The sequence below is a fragment of the Patella vulgata genome, chromosome 3 (assembly GCF_932274485.2).
Source record: "Patella vulgata chromosome 3, xgPatVulg1.2, whole genome shotgun sequence".
NCBI classification, from domain to species: Eukaryota; Metazoa; Mollusca; class Gastropoda; family Patellidae; genus Patella; species Patella vulgata.
Window position 1 is genome coordinate 22,889,540 of NC_065881.2, and position 19,596 is coordinate 22,909,135.

The 19,596-nt window shown below is 33.7% G+C and overlaps 1 protein-coding gene across 5 annotated transcripts in view; it reads right to left on the reverse strand.

Moving 5' to 3' along the window:
• LOC126816272 (uncharacterized) overlaps nucleotides 1-19,596 on the reverse strand; it is a 39,948-nt gene that overhangs the window by 5,807 nt on the left and 14,545 nt on the right. For 4 of the 5 annotated variants that reach the window (XM_050542567.2, XM_050542565.2, XM_050542568.2 and 1 more), the window contains exons 2-7: nucleotides 10,504-11,538; nucleotides 8,704-8,830; nucleotides 7,190-7,355; nucleotides 5,693-6,722; nucleotides 4,368-4,485; nucleotides 1,000-1,154 (exon numbers count right to left, since the gene is read on the reverse strand). In XM_050542567.2, coding sequence (XP_050398524.1) covers nucleotides 1,000-1,154; nucleotides 4,368-4,485; nucleotides 5,693-6,722; nucleotides 7,190-7,355; nucleotides 8,704-8,830; nucleotides 10,504-11,444 — 2,537 coding nt within the window. In that variant the 5' untranslated portion in view covers nucleotides 11,445-11,538. Of the gene's footprint in view, nucleotides 1-999; nucleotides 1,155-4,367; nucleotides 4,486-5,692; nucleotides 6,723-7,189; nucleotides 7,356-8,703; nucleotides 8,831-10,503; nucleotides 11,539-15,052; nucleotides 15,218-19,596 lie in introns of those variants that run through there. The other variant, XM_050542569.2, reaches the window with a different exon arrangement.

Consider the following 19,596-nt stretch of genomic DNA (forward strand, 5'->3'; position numbering starts at 1 on the left):
TGTTCTGTCTGATTATTATTGTGCAGTTCTCCTATATTGTATGCTAGTAAAATATATCAAAGTATTGGTCTAACTTAAATGAGAAAAATGTGAAAACCGGATCGCAAAACCTTTCTGGAGATAATACGAATCGGTAAACATTACGCGAATTATTAAAAATGTCTCCTTTCTTGTGTGCAAATACACATTAGATTTTCTCCATAGAGGATATCATCAAGCCAGTCGGAAAATTATCTCCGTTGATAATTTGAATGATTTCTATTAAAGTTGACGATCGTCATTATTTGGTCAAATATATTTCACGGTTTAACCCAATCTAAAATGTACTCAAACTGGTTATTTAGCATTTGATTAAGAACACTTGAGAGCAGATAAAACCGTGGGTCCGCGAAAATTGACGATTGGCGGTTTTAAACCATACAGCTTCTCAATATATTAAAGGAGCTAAATCGCTAACATTTGGGACCTAGAAATTCACAAAAGTGAGTCGCAACGCATATAATACTGTAATATGAATGTATATAAACTGATTTACATTTAATGGTTTCCGTTTTTACTCCAATTTCAAATCAGTTATGTTCGGCGAAATAAGTCAGCAATCTCAATCGAGTGCAAATTTCTAGCGTCTAGTTATTCTAGTCTACATAACTCCATTTGATTTGGTGCAATGTGTCTAGCCTCGTCCCTCGAGTCTCTCAATACAACTGGGGCTGAAGCGCATTATGGTACACGATTCGTGTACCAATGTTAAAAAAATTATTTTATCTTAAATATCGGATATCAGAAACTCATCTTTTCCCGGTAAGTTTACATCATCAATGTTGATTTAAATTGACCAATAATTCGTGTTTTCGATGTCGAAGATTTTGGAGGATTTTGAGTTACGGACTTAGGTCCTTTAACACAACGGTTTAGCAGGAAAACTTTACCATATTGCAGGGAATCATATTGGGTCGTGGTCCTTAATCTGGTCTGATTTTTAATCATTTATTTTCTTACCTGCTAAATAAACCTTTCATCTTCTTTTCATATTCTATTTCTACCAAGGATCCTTCTATCCAGAATTTACCATCATTATGCATATATTCATAACCCTCTTTACAATCACATCTATACGATCCTCTCATGAACTTAAAACCCGGTTGTGGTCTACACTGAAAACAGATTTATACAATAATAAATAAAAGGGGAAACAATTACATACATTAGCTCATATTGAAAATAAACTTAACAAGCCAACAGTGAGGCTGCTGTCCCCAGCCGAAATCCCGAAATAAATAGATGATACATATTATTTAGTCGCACATTTTTTTTTCTCAAAAGTATCCAGCAATCAATCTGATTATCAACTATACACTAAGTTTCATCACTCTCTATCAGATAGAATTAAAGTCATCTTGTCCCAAAGCATCGATCAATGAAATTGCTTAGCTCTACTTGAACTCAGTTATGTTCCAAAGTTTTGACCAATCAGATTGCTTATCGCTCCTTAGCCTAAGCAGAAAATTCTCACCATCGAACTTAGTCAAGGTAATGATAATGAATCTATACTCGGAGTTTCATCGCTCTCACTTAGTTATTACCAAATTTATTGTGCCCCAGATCATCAACCAATCAGATTGCTTATCTCTGCTGACCGTAAGCAGAAAATGTTCGCCTACACCAAGTTTGAACATTTTACCTCAATTAGAAGGAGATTTATTGTGTTCCAAAGTCTCGACCAATCAAATTACTTATCGCTCTGCTTACCCTGAGCAGAAAATGCCTATTATCGAACTTAGTCAAGGTTGTGATGTAATGAAACTATACACCAAGTTTCATCACTCTCACTTAATTAGAACTAAAATTATCGTGCCCCAAAGGTCCCGTGTACACATTGGCGTGCACGTAAAAGATCCCTTGACAGTTGGACATCGATATAAGAGTAGGCCGTAGTGCCGCTGTCCGGGCAAAATTTCCCTCATAGCACACTGTATGGCGTATGCCCGTCTTCATTAGCCAAGTCCGGAGCAGAACAGTAGGACGTTAAACCCCATTTCATTTCATTTAAGTAACAAGGCAATCATTTTTATTAAAGATACGTAAACAAATCCCGACTTACGATATGGTGAGAGTTGGCGTATAATTTACGGCAAAAGTTTTGATTTTCGTAAGTTAGTTACGAAGTTTATGGAAACACAGATTTAAGCAGTTACCTGATTCATTTACAATCTTAAAAAAACACAAACAAGTCAATGAACTAAACATGTTATCATAATATATATCATCAAAGGAAAATAACTCGGAGACAAAAAAAATAATTTGAACTAGACATGTACACTTAGTACATATTCGATTGTAGTAAAGTATACACAAACAAAATTATAGTTACAATTTTATATTTTTTTAAGAAAGTCAAAACATAATTATTTCTATGTCTTTTGCTCAATAGGTTGTCAACTCACTATTATACGATCATAGGTGTCATTCTCACACTAAAAACTCATTTACACCGGAAATAATAACACAATTACCCCCCCCCCCCATTACCTCCCTTGTTTTCTATTCTCCACCATGGAGTAGTTATTTTCAAACGTTGGAATTTGAAGATGAAAATGATATTTTTGCCAATTTCTCAACTGGCAATAGTGAATTATAGGATTAATAGGATTATTCTTTAACAAGATAAGACTGTTTATAGATACCATCTATTTTAAGGCTTTATAACTTAAAAATATGAAATTGCAACTTTAAAAACTATATCAATTTAAGCTGTTACCTATTTTATTTGCAATTTAAAAAAAAAAGAAAAGAAAACTGACATGAGTAAAATGTTCTCACATGATAATATCTAATGTTATTTTATGCCTTTTGGATTTCAAAAGAATGCGAACTTATTTGACAATAAAACTTTTAAGTATTAATTTACGACGCGGTTGAAATGATGGATAATAGTGTTATGCCTGGATAATAAAGCATACTAGAGTGGAGACTGTGGGTCTGTCTTTATGTGCAGCGCTTTTCCATCAAGTTACACATATTCATATGCGCATAATTAGTTCTTTCTTAAAGCGCGAAGATTGAAGATGCATTATGTGAGATTTAGATAGACAGCAGGCAGTTATCGTTATAATAATAGTCTAAGAATATATAATTACTTTATTCTATATGAAGTTATAAATGTTTGAAGTTATGAGAAGAAATATGGTAAATAGTCTCGATTGTCAACATAGGCATGGGGGGGGGGGGACTATTTGCACCAAAATTTGCTTTTTCACCCGAATATTCAGATCCTTGAATTTTCATTACACAACAATATAAATATACAATAAAATTTTGTTAAGCAAAAATCAACTTAATGTTCCCAATTATCTTATGATTGTGCCCGAAAAACGGAAATACATTGCCCGGAAAATGGACGGTTCACCGAACCTAGAGGGAAGGGGTTGGGTGGGGTGGGGGGCTAACATCTGTTTCAATTTTATTTCAATAATACGCTTGCACGTTGGGTTCTTAAGCAGTGGGAGGAATCCGGAGGACCCGGAGAAAACCCACGTGGTTGGACAGGCGACCCTACTCCTTGTCACATTACAGTTGGGAAATGGAAACCACGCCGCCCATGTTAAATGAGAAAACGTCCATGACATTGAAGGAACACTTGAGTGACGCTGGTGTTGGATTCACTTCATTTGAGTAATTAATAGCTGAGAGAATGTTAGAAATTTGGTTGAGGTCAAAACAGTGAGTTGGTGTTAAGTTTTGAGGTAAATAATTATAATTATCCATTTACATTTTACTTATAGGTAAATAGAACAAATTATTTATTGAAAATGACCATGAGTTTCAATTTCAAAATTTAATATAGTTTCCAAAGTGCCATCTTTTTACTAATATGAACGTCAGATTAAGGGTTCGGGTTAACTGTTTTACTGTCACAAACTCTAACACTAGCACTGACGTTTTGTTCTGACCTCATCCAATGTCGAGTAGACCTAATGCTTCAGCCAACCGATGATCTAAAGAGTTAATTATGACCTTGCCATGCGAATAATTACTAAATAACATTTAAAGCCAGAAAAAAAGACCCACAATTGGCAAATTTCGCGCTTCGATAATGACTGTTTAACATATTACTTTATTTTGTTGTACACATATATAATAGTCCTATACTTATTACTAAAGGTTCATATTACTGTCAATAATTTTGTACATCGACATCTTCAAACGCGTTTTATTGCAATCGCAACTCTTCGGTGTGTACTTAACAAATCTAAGTTTAGGTTTTTCTAAATTTTATTTAAATCCGATCCGGATGAGGTTGATCTCTAATACAAACAAATCGACATAGTAGAGCACAAGGAATTCAGATTGAAATAAAGTATTTTTACCTTAGTAGATTCCAGATCACATCGAGCTGTGTTTTTAAAAGCGTTAGCAACATGGAATGGTTGTGGACATTGGTTTATTTCTAATGCACCCAGTGGTACATCGACAGTTACGACACCCCTGCAATAATCAAATAATATAGAGTTAAATACATTAGACTGCCATTAAAACCTCAATGCGCCAGAAAGCTAATATCATTTTCCTTATCTAAATTTAATAAAATAAAAAAAGAGAGCCAAACCGTGTTCTTTAGAGAGCAACGAGTTATTCTGGATGACGTTTGTAGAGGGAAAAAGATGGCGGCGATAAATCAATAGAAAGTAATGTAAACTTTGGGTGAGCATTACTTACGTTAGACTTTAGAGTGACCGATATTAATAGTGTTGGGCTAATGTGCTTTTCGATATAAGACTACCTGTAATTGTACACAGACTCAAATATGGTTTTTAATCTGAAATATTCGGCCTCCATTATCAATAATATCAAGGGGTAATTAATTCGCCCCGATGTCATCTCTATCAGTGATATTGGCGGCCAATTGAATATTTAATCGGTCGATCCGGCCTACATTGTCTCCGTTTGGACTACAGAACCGAACCCAACTTTATTTACTCACATCATATACATGACATATGACTGATAGGTTATTAACATATCTATAACATTGAGACAGCTAATTCAACAGTCAAGGAACATAAAATGAATTTTGTATTATCTTTAAAAACATAATTAATTGTATAATTATAGATTGTTTAGTTAAATTAAATAGCACCAGGCCTTATATAAAAATACCAAGGTATATATAATTTCGCGCTCAAGGGATGTATTTTGTATTATCTATACACACATAACTGTATAGATTGTAAACAAGCATTAGTTCGTTTCGTTTTTTATAGTTCAAAATTTCGTTTTACTTTCTCTTACGACACTAGGATCTGGAAGAGTTGTCATATAACCCGCGTTCTTGTTGATGTGAGAGATTAGCCATTGAAACGGTTTATTACGGCGATTTTTTGGCGTGCGGGGCACGGAACTATGGGTATCCCACTAGAAACACCAACGCTGATTGGTTAATCAAATGTCTGACGTCATAGGGTAAAAAACTGCTCGTGTATTAAAAAACGAAACGAAATATAGATCTATATTTTAATCAGATTGTGTCAGGGGCGAGTCTAACTGGTACTCCGTCTTTATTAGCCCAGTTCGGAGCAGAACCGTAGGACGTTAAACCCCATTTCATTTCATTTCTAACTGGTTCACAGTTTCTAGAAGGTATTATAGTAGTATTATATAATGTTCGTCTGAAAAAAATAACAATTACACTTACATGAATTTGGTTCTCTTTCTTATACCATCCAAACCAAAGAACGGAACCACATACGTGATTATCCAGTCATCAACTCTTCCGTCACATTTAAATCTAGGGTTCGTCCAGTAACCATCGGAATATTCTGGTGCTTTATAGGAGAGAGGAAAATGTTCAAACCTAATACTACTGGTTCCTTTTGGATCGGAGCGAATCATTGGTCGTAGTTTGAACGTTTTGAGTTGAACAGTGTTGGACTGCCACCTCGATTTAACCGTCATATACCAATCCTCGTGTACATACGCTTCTGGTAACCCAGCTGAGTCAATGGCATAATAACCACCGTCTTTTTGATACGCTAAAGGACCAAAATATTCTCTGACAGAATCATCAGGATTTATAAATTGATTCGTGTCGAAAAAAACGCCACTAGACCGTATTTGGTAATTACCCATAACATTAGCTATCACCTCTCCAAAAACATGCTCCATGTTCAAACGACCGCCACCTAGCATGTTTCCAAAATCTTCATCTGGGCTCGTATTTTGTAAAAAGTTACTCAAAAAGTGCGCCAATCTTAGTGCTGTTCTTCCCTCCGATTCCATTTGACTGTTAACACCATAAGCAACACTGCCTGGCATAGACTTGGTTGCATCAGACATATCGCGACAATTCGATGCCGTCACTGCTGCTTTCTGTCTGAATACCTGCATCATTTTCTCAAAGGCAACATAATCATAAGTGAAGGCCCTCTTCTTTCTGGAAAGAAGTTTGAGTTTTTGAGCTGGTGTTTTTGGTGGTTTCTGTTTAGGTTGCCGAGAAACATATTTGACTCGTCTTGATGGATATTGCCGTGGACGTTGTTTGTTTTCGGGACCAAATGGTCTGAATTTGAGTTCTTCTCCGGTTTCATTGAATGATTTAAGAGTTCTTGATATAAATCCAGTTCTACGCACGTGACTGGTGTCTCGTTTGGTCTGAAGGCCACCACTTCCACCACCTTCAATAACGGTTCCTTCTAAAGTATCCACTACTGGTAATACTTGACGAACTATAGAAAAAAAAACAAATAACGAAATTCAAATAACGAAAACTGTATCTGTGCTTATTGTGTGTTTATTCTTTCTAGACCCGTCACCTCTCGTATATTATATAACTGATATTAGAACGTGCTCTGAAAAGTTTGTTAGGTCATACACGTTGCTCGGTATCATAAGAACAATCCAAGAATATATATGTCACTGACTAACCTCTAGACAGAAAATGTATATTAAAAATTAACCTAGCTGTAGACCGGAATTGTAAGTTATGACCTCTTTAGACCGGAAATGTAAATGTAAGTTTCGACCTCTTTAGATCGGAAATGTAGGTTATGACCCCTTTGGACCGAAAATGGAAGCCATGACCTCTTTAGACAGGAAGTTGAATGGTTTTTAACTTTAGTTTGATATCTGTACATCCAGTCACAATTTATTAAACAATCAAACATTTAGATGACACTTTTAATTTATGACTTACATTCTACATTTGTACAATCGAATCCATTTTTATATTCTTCATCTGTAGCTTGTTCTATATTATCACCTTGATATGGTGGATCTATATATATAGGATATCTTTTACCTGGTTTACACACACATACATAACCTCCTCTCATAAAACCATAACCTGGCTTATGTTTACACTGAAAAATATAAAACACTAAACCTTCTTGAACTAAACCTTAAAGATACATTATGGGAAATTAGATAAAGAGCTGACAGTTCTTAATATAATAGTTAAAAACTAGATAATATAAAGGGAATTTGCTGAATATTTCAGTCAAATTGATCCACTCTGAAACGAGATTTTAGCGATTGAATATTGGGGCTAGCCTCGATCATCATTTCTAAAGTCGATAGGATAAAAAACATAGTCTCGATTATCCATTTTTTGATTTAATTATGAATGGAAGTCGAACAGCAAATCAGAACCTAATCCACTAAAGATCGTAGGCTAGCGATGCCACCGAGAGTTGATTATGGTCTGGATAAGTTAATTAATGTCTAACTAATAATTTAGATAACACTTCGGGCCTAAAGGAAGACCTGCAATAGGCAGATTTAGCTCTTGCATAATGTACGTTTAAGGATATACACCTCTGCCTTTCTCATATCTGATCTGATCTTTGTTATGCTATGTAACAATACAACAGACACAAATATAACCTCTTAGATTATTATACTGAAATATCCAAATAACACACTTATATGGAATAACAATTACTATGGGTTATTGCACTGTGACGTTTCAACAAGATTTCAAAACTTGTTATCAAGTATATATACACAAATAGACAAATTCCATAAAAAGTGTGCTATTTGATTATGTCCCAATTACTAAATAGCACTCAAGGAATATATACGCAATATTATAACCCCCTGAACAAGGTTATTGGTGTGCACGATTTAGGGAGGTCGTGTAGCCGCGGGTCGGTCAAAATGTCTCAAATAGCCCAGACGGAACACAGGGTATATAGGGCATAATCATATCCATTAAAATATAACCCAAATGTTTCCTCAACGAATACAATAAGCCATCTCCCCCCTCTCTCCCTCTCTCTCTCATAAGCTATGAACAAACTCCTCAACAACCTTCTCATAAACCCTTCTACTATATACCCAATCTCCTCTCATAAACCCGTATACCCAATCTCCTCATAAACCCTTATACCATATTCCTGATCTCCTCTCGTAAACTCCCGTATTATACCATACAACCAATTTCCTCTCATATACACATATACCATATACACAATCCTCTCATAAGCCGTATACCATGTACACGATCTCTTCTCATAAAACCGTATACCATGTACACGATCTTTTCTCATAAAACCGTATACCATAATATACACACATAAACACGTATACCATATACACACATAAACACGTATACCATATACACAATTTCCTCTCATATACCCTTATACCATCCAACCTCCTCTCATAAGCTCTTATAAGATATACACAACCCCTATACAAAACACTTACCCCTGTAGTGGGTTTGCACCTTGAAATGCCAGATAGATAGCTGGGTCCTGGATTACCAATACTTACTGGACAGGAATTAAAATCTATCATATCCCAATCAATATCCATTACAACTACAGCGACAGTTCTACAGTAAAAACAAACTACATGTATAGCCATTACACTAATACTAAATACAATCTTACACCGCCAGGTCCATTGCTGAAACAATATACACATCATACAGTCTTTAGACTAAAACTCACACATAAGCACACGATTTTTCTGAATTTTTCTCCAGAAAATAAGTATGACAAATTCGATTACACAAAAAAAGTACCATTTGTTTTATTTTCTATTAAAACAGTTTGTGACATTCTTCTTTAAGTTTCATATTTTGTCGGCTTGATATCAATGGTGTGGCTATTATTTCTCAAGAGTGGGTAGAAAGAGTTTATGTTTGAGACACATAGATGTAGGAAAACAAAGAGAGTCAAATAAATTATTTTTAGCTCTGCGAAACTTTATATACAGAGGTACATTCTATTAAAGGGTATGCAGAATATACTTTCTGAGGTTTTGTAACATTTTATTTTGGCAGTTTAGTAGTAAGATGATTGCATATTTCGTATTATATTTCTTGGTCGTGGACTCCAGTGTCGACAGGGCTGGTAACGTCCCATTCAAACCCGACATTCAAGTTAGTCTCGGTAACCCAGAATCTGTCAACATTTGACGAAATCTACTGGTAACCAACCCAAAATAAGAACAAACTCCCGGTAACGCATGGGCAATGGAACTTTTTAGCCGTAGCCAAGTAAGAGTTGCGCACCTCCCCGAAATAAATCGCACATTTCATGCATTATTATAAAATATGAATCATGACGGCGAACTTGGATTAATGTAAACCATTGATTTGATCCTTGAAGAGAGAAATTTTACAATAAAAATATTAAAGATACATTATGGGAGATAGATAAAGAGCTGGTTGTTCTCACTATAATAGTTAAAAACTAGATAATGTAAATACAATTTGCTGAAAATTTCAGTCAAATTGATCCACACTGAAATTTCTGCCTAGCCTCAATCATCATTACTAAAGTCTGCACGATAAAAAAAACATAGTCTCGATCATCCATTTCATGATTAAATTATGAATGGAAGTCGAGCAGCAAGTTGGATCATAATCCAGTAAATATCGCAGGCTAGCGATGCCATCGAGAGTTGATTATGGTCTGGATAGGTTAATTAATGTTTATTAATAATTTAGATAACATTTCATGCCTAAAGACAGACCTGCAATTGCATAATGTATGTTAAAGAGTGTTGGGTTTTGAATAGACAATGCAAACGAATTTTTCTGAAATTTAAATTCTTAAATTAATTTCATGGGCGTCGACATCTTGTTCTAAGGCTAGTTCCCTACGATTTTGTTAATGATAATGTAAAAGACCTGATAATCTAACCAATAACCAAGTTATCCTCAAATGTTGACAACCCGCCCAGACTAATATTCGTAGAATATTTGTTTAAATGATACTATAGACTACATTCAAGTCGACGGTTCGGTTTCCTTATCTGACGATATACTATTTGAAATAACGTCAGTACGATAAACTTCAAACAACAATTTCCATTATTCTGCTACCTGAAAAACTGAAAATTGACGTTTTCCAATTAATTTGAGAAGTACTGAGCGGCGTTATTTTAAAGCCCCAAAAATGTAAGACAATAAGGAGTATGCTTATTTCGAACAGGGGGGATATTGGGTCTAACACGCAGTATAACACCCAACACTAACTGAATTATCAAATGACTTACCGTGGACGTCTTAAATGAGTCCAATTTGAATATCTTGGCATGAACTCAACGACTGGACTTGTAGCACTAACAACCCACTTATCAGAAACACCACAATCAAAGTAGGGTTTGGTAAATGTTACTGGTAGCATTCTCTCATCTTTTTCTTGCTGACCTGGTTGTGGTGGTCCGAAAAAGGTGAAAGACTGAAAGTCATCTGTCATAAATTTTCCAGTCGTATTTGAGTATCTTAATCCAACGTTGTATGTGTATTTTGTCAGAGAATCCACGTCTCCCACCGTATCCGGCATCCATTTATTATACCAATTATTCATCTTATAACTGGGGTCAGTATAGTTGTTATTATATCCCGATCCGATATCTTTAATAGCCGCCACTTTCCGAGTTGGTTCCCGTAAAAAATTATCTTGGTCGTTGTAATCTTCCCATCTCCATGCCTTCGGTCCAAAATATTGTAAAGTCGTATTGAAAGGAACAGATACAAACCAATTAGTATAGGTGCAATTGAAATCAAAAATGATAGCACTGGCATTGATACCATAAGGATTGGCATTCACGTCCGCTCCCACAGAAAAATACATATACATCCAATTAGGCTGAGTTTGAAATACTTTTATATTGGTTTCGTTCAATTTCTGGTAAATATAACTAAAAAAGAAAGCCCTGTTTAAAGCCATATTGTGAAGATGAATCATCATTGTTCTGTTTTTGTACCACGTCATAGATCTTAAAGTGTTATATCTAGGAATCATCGTTACAAGGTCACCACGCATTTCCATATCTTGTTTGGATTTACCACGACAGCTATCTCCATCCATAGAATTATAAACTTCTTCCATCTCATCAAAATGATCATAAGTCATCCATTCGTATCGACCACATTCTACTGATACAAACAATATCAACACAAATATTCTAACTAAATAATCAGCTAACTCCATCTTGAGAAATAGTTAATCCTCCGATAAACCAAACATCTAAGCAATAACCATCCTCATATAGATTCTCTTGTAAACTTTCCTTAACTTCCAGGTTCTATAATAAAAGATAAAAATTGTGAGACAGTGGAGAGATTCGTCGACTAACACAGACAATCGTTACATCCCAAATCAGGTGAGATCTGGATATTCTGCGATGTAAATATGTAATTTAATAATGCATCAGGCCACCTGAGGAGCAAAATCGATATGTTGTTCATGAGTGACGCTACTACATGTCATATATCCACATCTATTTTCATCTAAGAAAGGTTGGCCTAAATCCGTTAAAATTAACTTGGTATCATGTATTAACTGCTGTGAGTTATAATTATATATAATTCCCCAAAAAACGTCTCTTATTTCGAATTCCCCCCAAGGGTTCTTTCAACGTGTATGTGAAGCTTAAACGCACGTAAGACTTATGTCCATGTAAATCAAATATTTTATTACACACATCTACTGGTCTCTTGTGTACGTATATTTAAACTCGTTTCGTGTAATACCGAGAATTGTATTGTTAAAAAAAATTCATTGATTTTTTTTTTGTCGTAATTGGTGTGAAGTTTTTTGTTGGATGTATAATAGTAGTATCTTGCGAAATGCTCATATTATATGTACACAAATAATAGAAGCTTGTACACTAGTCGATTTTTGGTGAATCACTGGTTGTCTATAGTCTGTAAACACCCAAGGTCCCAAATCTGATCCTTGGGGAACATCGTATAAATCATATTGACAGCGCTAAATCTACTGTCATCCATGACGACACCAAAATATGCTCTGAACCATTAAAGAACTATATCTACTAAAACAAGTCGTTGTTTTAGGACCATAATGTAAGCACGGTCCTATTAAAATTATCAAATGTTAGTAATCTCTTGTATAGACAGAGGCGCATATATGGATTCACTTCGGGAAAGGGTTTGTATATATGTTCAATCAAAACACCCTACTTGGTCATTATTTAGGGTACCAATTTAAATGCATAGTTTATTTTTTTAATTTTTATACACCCACATGTCCACGTGGACGTATTGTCTTCGCCCCTGTTCGTCCGTCCGTCCACAATTTGTTTGTGGACACTCTACAGGTCACAATTTTTATTCGATTTTGCCGAAACTTGAAATATAGGTTTATCTCCCAAAGATCTCGATTCCTTTCGAAAAGTCACGTTTTTAGCGTGTGGACACTCTAGAAGTCACATTTTTGTCCGATTTTGATGAAACTTGAAATGCGTGTTAATAACCCAAAGATCTATATTATGTTCCTTTCGATATTCGCGCATATAGGACCATAACTTCATAGATTATGGCCACTGATTGTATAAAATAAGCACACATTTTTTAAAGCGCATCCCCTTACCATCTCTTGCAAAATGTGGGCGTATCTTGCATGGCAATCACTTGTTTGGTTATTTAAAGCTATTTTCACACATTCGTGGTATACCTTTTTTGTATAATAATATAGTATATATTACAAGGTGTGGGGTAATACGAGCCTGGCCCCTCAATTCTTTTATGCGAATAAAATATTGCGTCTCAAAAAAATAATAAATCTTTTATTTTTTTTAAAAAAAAAAATGCATCGGGTTATATAGTGGTTGAATCAGTTCACGAATTCTTGTCCCATTGAAGACACAACTTCAATATATATATATATATATCCAAAATTATTAGCACAACCGCAAAGCTGCACTACTTTGTTTCACGGTAAATGATGAAAAGATAAAAAAAGGTATGCCGACACAAACTGATTTCAGCACTGGTTTAATAACATTTTAACATTTTAAAGTACTTTTCGTCCGTCTTGGGACTATTCATAAATAATGTCATTGTATAAAGATGGACAGTATAGTATATTTATACATATTTACATAGTAACACTGTGGTTTTAATTGGCTATAGTTACCATTGTCTATGGTTACATAGTATATCGTTAACTAATAGAAACATGTACACACATGTGTTAATCTGTAGTATATGGGGTTCAATTTATGAACAATGAGTTTAAGATAATCATGGGATAGATTTAAGAAAATTAATGAAGCTAATGGCCAATTGTTACTTATTGACTATTAAGTCGAGGAACATATTTTTTAATAAAATGGTTTTCCATTAATTTCCTTTTCGTGGTGTCATCGACTTTCATTTTATAAAAAGGGAAAATTTGGAATTTTACTTGTAGGTGTTGTGCACATTTATATATATATATATATATATATATATATATATATATATATATATATATATATATATATATATATATATATATACACACGAAAGAAAGATTAGATACGCGTGGGTAGGTTTTTATAATAATTATTTTATCATAAACTAGACATAGCTTCAATTTAGGAAACCTAACTGAAAACATATCTCAAAGATTTATTTTTTATATATTTTATAATCCAATAGGTATACATATCATATCGAAAAGTGCTTTTTCGCGTTGGGTTTTTTATTTTTTTTTTATCTTATTTTCTCGATCCATTTCAAAGTATTGTATAATGAGTACAAGAAAATAATCCTATGGAAAATGCACCAAATATACATTTTGTCTCAGATGTTCGAACGTTAGTGGACACAGAAAATACTTGTCGGATGATAATCATTAATGCAAATATTATGTAATCTATGGGTACTAAATGTTTCTTCATGTAGTTATAGAGAAATCTCCGACAGTCTTCCACACCTTTGTACTACATAGAAAAGGGAAATAAGTTGTATTTCAATTGGACTATGTTCGGTCATGCTCTCATAAATATCGACAAAAATACAGCCAATTGGGTTTGGCCATTAGCCAACGGTTATTAGTAAAATGAATCACCACTGACTTTAAAAAATAGTAGGGCGATATACCCATTTCATTTCATTCTTTTAATAATTAATTAAGAATTCTTTTTTAATTGTGATTTGGTGTAAAACCGTGATTTATTTGTCATTTTTACATCCGAATATTATCATATCCGAATCAATGAATAACACTATTATCGGATATATACTTTTGTTCGTAGTAGTTTTGGTTCACTGATTTTAATTTAAGTTATGTCCGTTCGAGCATAATTAGGCCACAATGTTTGGCAATCAAATCATATTTTTACCTAAAAATATATTTGTGATGTTAGGATCTCCGCTGTCTAGGAAATAATTTTATAACTTTAATGTGTGTTATACCAAATGTAATTATACCTTTGAGTAGAACATTATGTGTGGTTCTATCGATTGTATAAATACATTAATATTTTAATAGGATAAAGCAGGAAATGTATCGAATAAACATCCAATATGTCGTCAAAATAAGTCGAAATCATTGGTTCACTCCTTTTTTGGGAATTTTCCTATATGCAAGAAGGAGTGAGGGGGTCGGCTTCCATATCTACGTCCTAAATTTTGTTTTACATGATAATAATTTATTTTAAATTTCCAAGTACTAATAACCTTTGGTACATTACTGCTAAGATATTAACTATACAGACTATTCCAGTTTCAAATATTATACAAAGACTTTTTGAATATTTGAATTAGTAAATTGTGTATTAATAATATATATTAGTAACAATGTAAATTTACCTTGTCAACATGAACTAACCACGTGAAAAATACAGTGCTGGTCCTTAAAATGTCCATTGGGTGGACAACGTTTACAACACGTCAAATAATCAGGACAAGAACAACACCTCCAAATGAAATGAATAATGCCCCGAAAAATGTCGGCCAATTTCACTGTGTAATCCTTGAAATATATTTATAGTTTCAAATGTAACTATGGTACCGTCAATCGATTCTAAAGAACAATTTACTCGACACCCTACTCATGTTGTATGATAATCGTGTGGTAGTTACAAACTGGTCCGCGGTGGATCTTACTCTATCGCTATTATCACTAGAAGGCGTGATGGCAGAGAAGCTTCTATCATTAGGATAATATGATTATTTATTAAGGGCGTTGAGTAGTCTAAGATACGCACTAACATTTCAGTACCAATCTTATTAAGACTTTGCATACTTGTTCCATGTGTAAAATAATGTGTAATAATGGGAGATACAATCGGAGAGAAAATGAACTATTTATAGCAAACGAGAAGGTTTCCCTGACCTATTTCAGTTGTTAAATAAAATATGACGTAGTACGTACATCGGTCACTTGATCCGCAGTAAACAATCATGGCTGCCCCCAGCAACAGTTTAAAGCTGGACCACTGATCACAAACCTATATCCAATATTCTTCTTTACAATTTAAAATTCTGCCTTTTCACTGTTAATTTAATATTTAAAAAAAGCCAAGTAGTGCACTGAATCCGAATTGTATTTTAGAACTTTTTGTGGACGTTTCCAAAGCATTTACTCAAAATCTCGTTTGAAGGTAAATAATGAACAAAGATTTAAAAATACTTTGAGTTGACATTTTTAACGTTTGAGCTGCCGAAATGGCGCTTCTTTGGATACTAGACAAACCACGGTCTAAATTCAAAAAGTGAACCGTAGGTTTCTTGGACTTGCATTTAGCATTGTTCATGTTAAATTTGATTGAAATGAGACTTCTGTTGTCATCGGCACCCTTTAATATCTTGCTTTTGGGCAAAGTTTGTAACATAGTTGGTAAATAAAATTGATAGTATTTTCTAATTAACATGTAACAAAAAAATGACATATCTTAGGAACAAAACTGACAGAGCTAGCTTTTAAACCAACATAAACTAGTTACACATGTGTAGTGGCACGCACACGTCATTAAAAGATCAAAATCTTATGTGTGACAGTTTAAGAAATTATGTATAACAACCACAATGTGTATGAGTAGATCGTTAAACCCTATTTCATTTAATTTCACAATGTGTATGAATTTGGGATATTAACAAAAGCAAGGCTTAAGCCGTTTGTACACGTTACTATTTTTATTAACAAAGCGTTTGAAAAGGTAATTTAGATATTCATAATAACCATTCACAAAATATTCAGAAAAGCCATTCAAGTTTTTATAAAAAAAAAACCCCAAAAAAACCAAACATAATACATATTTAAATTAGAAATTCTGGAGACAAGACAGGGGGAAATTTTTAACTTCGAATATTTTCCCCAAATTGCTCATATTATTAATAAATATCCCCAACTTAACCTGTTGACCCGTTTACTCTAAAGTTATTTGTCTTCTTTTACACTAATGCCTCCATATTCCATTTGAAACATATATTGGAATCGGTCATTTATTTGGTTTAAGATTGTTCTATTTGTTTTTCTTACTGTATAAACAATATTTTATATACAGAAACTGGACAGCAGACAAAAGCCCATAGACGTCTTCTCCAAAAACATACAAATATTGAAAAGAATAGGAGAGAGGTTATCGGACGGCTATATAAATATATACATTGTCATGGAACATCAGCGTTTTATTTCATCAAGAAATCAAACAAAGCAGAATGTTTGGGAGATGTCGGGGAAAGGTCTTCCATAACATAAATTAACATAATTTTTTGGCTTCATCGTTAGCATACGGTTTTGATCACAATTTTATCGTATAGGTAAAAACCAATGCAACCCCTTATTTTCATGTAAAACAGGGGTTCGTCAAGGCGATCCAATGTCACCCATCTTTTTAATATGATCACTGAACTATTATTATAGGCTATTAGAAACAAGTTATATATAGAGAGAAATGGGGTTTAACGCCCACTCGACACAAATTAGGTCATTTCGGGACTAACATATGGTTCAATTTTATTTCAATAATTCGCTTGCACATATGTGTCTTTAGCCGTGGGAGAAAATCGGAGGACCCACAGAAAACCCACGAGGTTGGACAGGCGACTCTACTCCTTGTCACGTACAATCGGGGAATCGAAACCACGCCAGTTGACTAAATGACACTGACAGAATTTAATATTATACCGTGCTCACGTGCTAACCATTCGGCCATCCAACCCCCAAGACAAGTTATATATAAATGGAATAAAGTTTACTTATAAATCCTTAAAATTTAACTGCATTATTAAACGATTTTAGCTATGCATGCCATCTATTTGAAATACAGAGACTTGTGGGTTTATTTTCTACACTAACAAGATACGGAATAAATGCAAAAATTAAACTCAACCGGTATAGTTTGAAGTGAAAAGTTCATAAAAATTAACGGAATTTGTTTTCCCAAAGACATTCATACCACTGATGAATTGAATTTTTCAAATAAAATAACTGAAACAGGAAAAACATCAAGAATGTGAAATAAACATAAATTATTTCAATTTAGAAAAATATGAATAATTAAAACATTTAGTATTTCAAAAAAATTTTACCTAGCAAATATTAATAGTGTCTGATTTTAATATTCAAAATCTAGATTTAATATGAACTAGAACTGCGACGCAGTAATGACGGGTTTCACCGGTGCTCCGTTACCCTTGAACATATGTCACTTCCGGTACCGATGAAACCATTAAACAGGTTTCCATTTAAGCATTGCACACATCACATAAAATGTACGCAGAATCAACCAAATCCAGCAATATCAATTCATTGTATACATTCATTACATGTAAGTGATCCTGACAACGTTACATTACTTCCGGTGATGATTAAAATGTTAAATTAGTTTCATGAAATCAGAAATAGCATAAGGCATCACATGGTGAAAATTTTATGTAAATCGAATAATATTTGCCACTTTTATAGACCAAAATCCTTGAAAAGTGACTTGTAGAAAATCGTCTATTTCTCTGCAACCGTACAAGTTAGAAACCATTTTTTGGTATTTGTATGATCGTGTGAGTTCAATCTATTTGTTGACTGGAATCAAATATCATAATTTTAAAAACAATACAAATCAGACTCATTTGAATAAAATATCTGTTTTGAAGGCTAAAAATACAGTTTTTGCCAAAATGACGTTACTTCCGGTGATAATGAAAATCTTAAATTACTTGAATGAAATCTTAAATGGCATTAGATATCACACAGTGAAACATTTATGAAAATCGAATAATAATTGACACTTTTATGGTCCAAAAACCTTGAAAAGTTACCTGTTGAAAATCGTCTATTTCTCCGCAACTGAACAAGTTAGAAACCATTTTGTGATATCTATATGATCGTTTGGGTTCATGCTATTAGTTGATTGGAATCAAATATCAAAATTTTTAACAAAAAACAAAAAAGACTCATTTGAATAAATTACTGGTTTTGAAGGTTATAAATACAATTTTTGCCCAAATTACGTCATTTCCGGTAACATTTAAATGTTAAATTGGTTTGACCTTGTTCAAATTGACATTACGCATCAAATGGTGTCACTTTTATGAAAATCGAATAATAATTGACTCTTATACAGGCAAACTAGCGTAAAAAGTGACTCATACAAAATTGCCCATTTCTCGGCAACTGTTCATATTAAAAATTAATTTTCACATACATTCTCTTCGTATGGATTATTGCTACTAGTTTATGAAAGTTGCGAAGAAATATTTTAAAATATGAAAAGCCTGAATGGGTTGTGAATAGCTCATTTTTTCACCTTTTTTCACCTTTAAATCGAAATGATCCGAAAACGAAATAAAAATTAAAAAAAACTGAGCGCGATGATTTCTGCGCATTAACAGGGCAAAGCCTTTCACTCATACCAGATTTGAAAAAAATAATATTTGCTTTCAAAAAGTGGTAACGAACTCTCAAAATTGCAGTTTTTGCTAAATTTATGTTACTTCCGTTGCCGAAAAGAAAATGTACCGGTAACAAAAAAAAATGACAGTTTGGACCGCGGAAGATATAAACTTTGTTTTATACAAATCGAACAATAAATAATTAATCCAGGCCTGAAAAACTAAATTAGCCAATGGGGGCCAAGGAAAAGTACGGTGACAAAAAATGTTGACATTTTTTGTCAAATCAGATGACCCTTTAATCCTTGGTAAAATACCACATAAAAATATTCATTAATAAAAAAGTTTTTCGTAAAAATTTAAATTTTCAAAATTTGGCGCCTAATATCTCCGAAAATAAAAAATCCAAAGAACCTTAGCTATGTGCCTTGTCTCTGGCTATGTCAAAATGTATCAAATATTACAATCCGACAATTATTGATAACATTACGGCAAAATATCGAAAAACGACAACTTCGGTG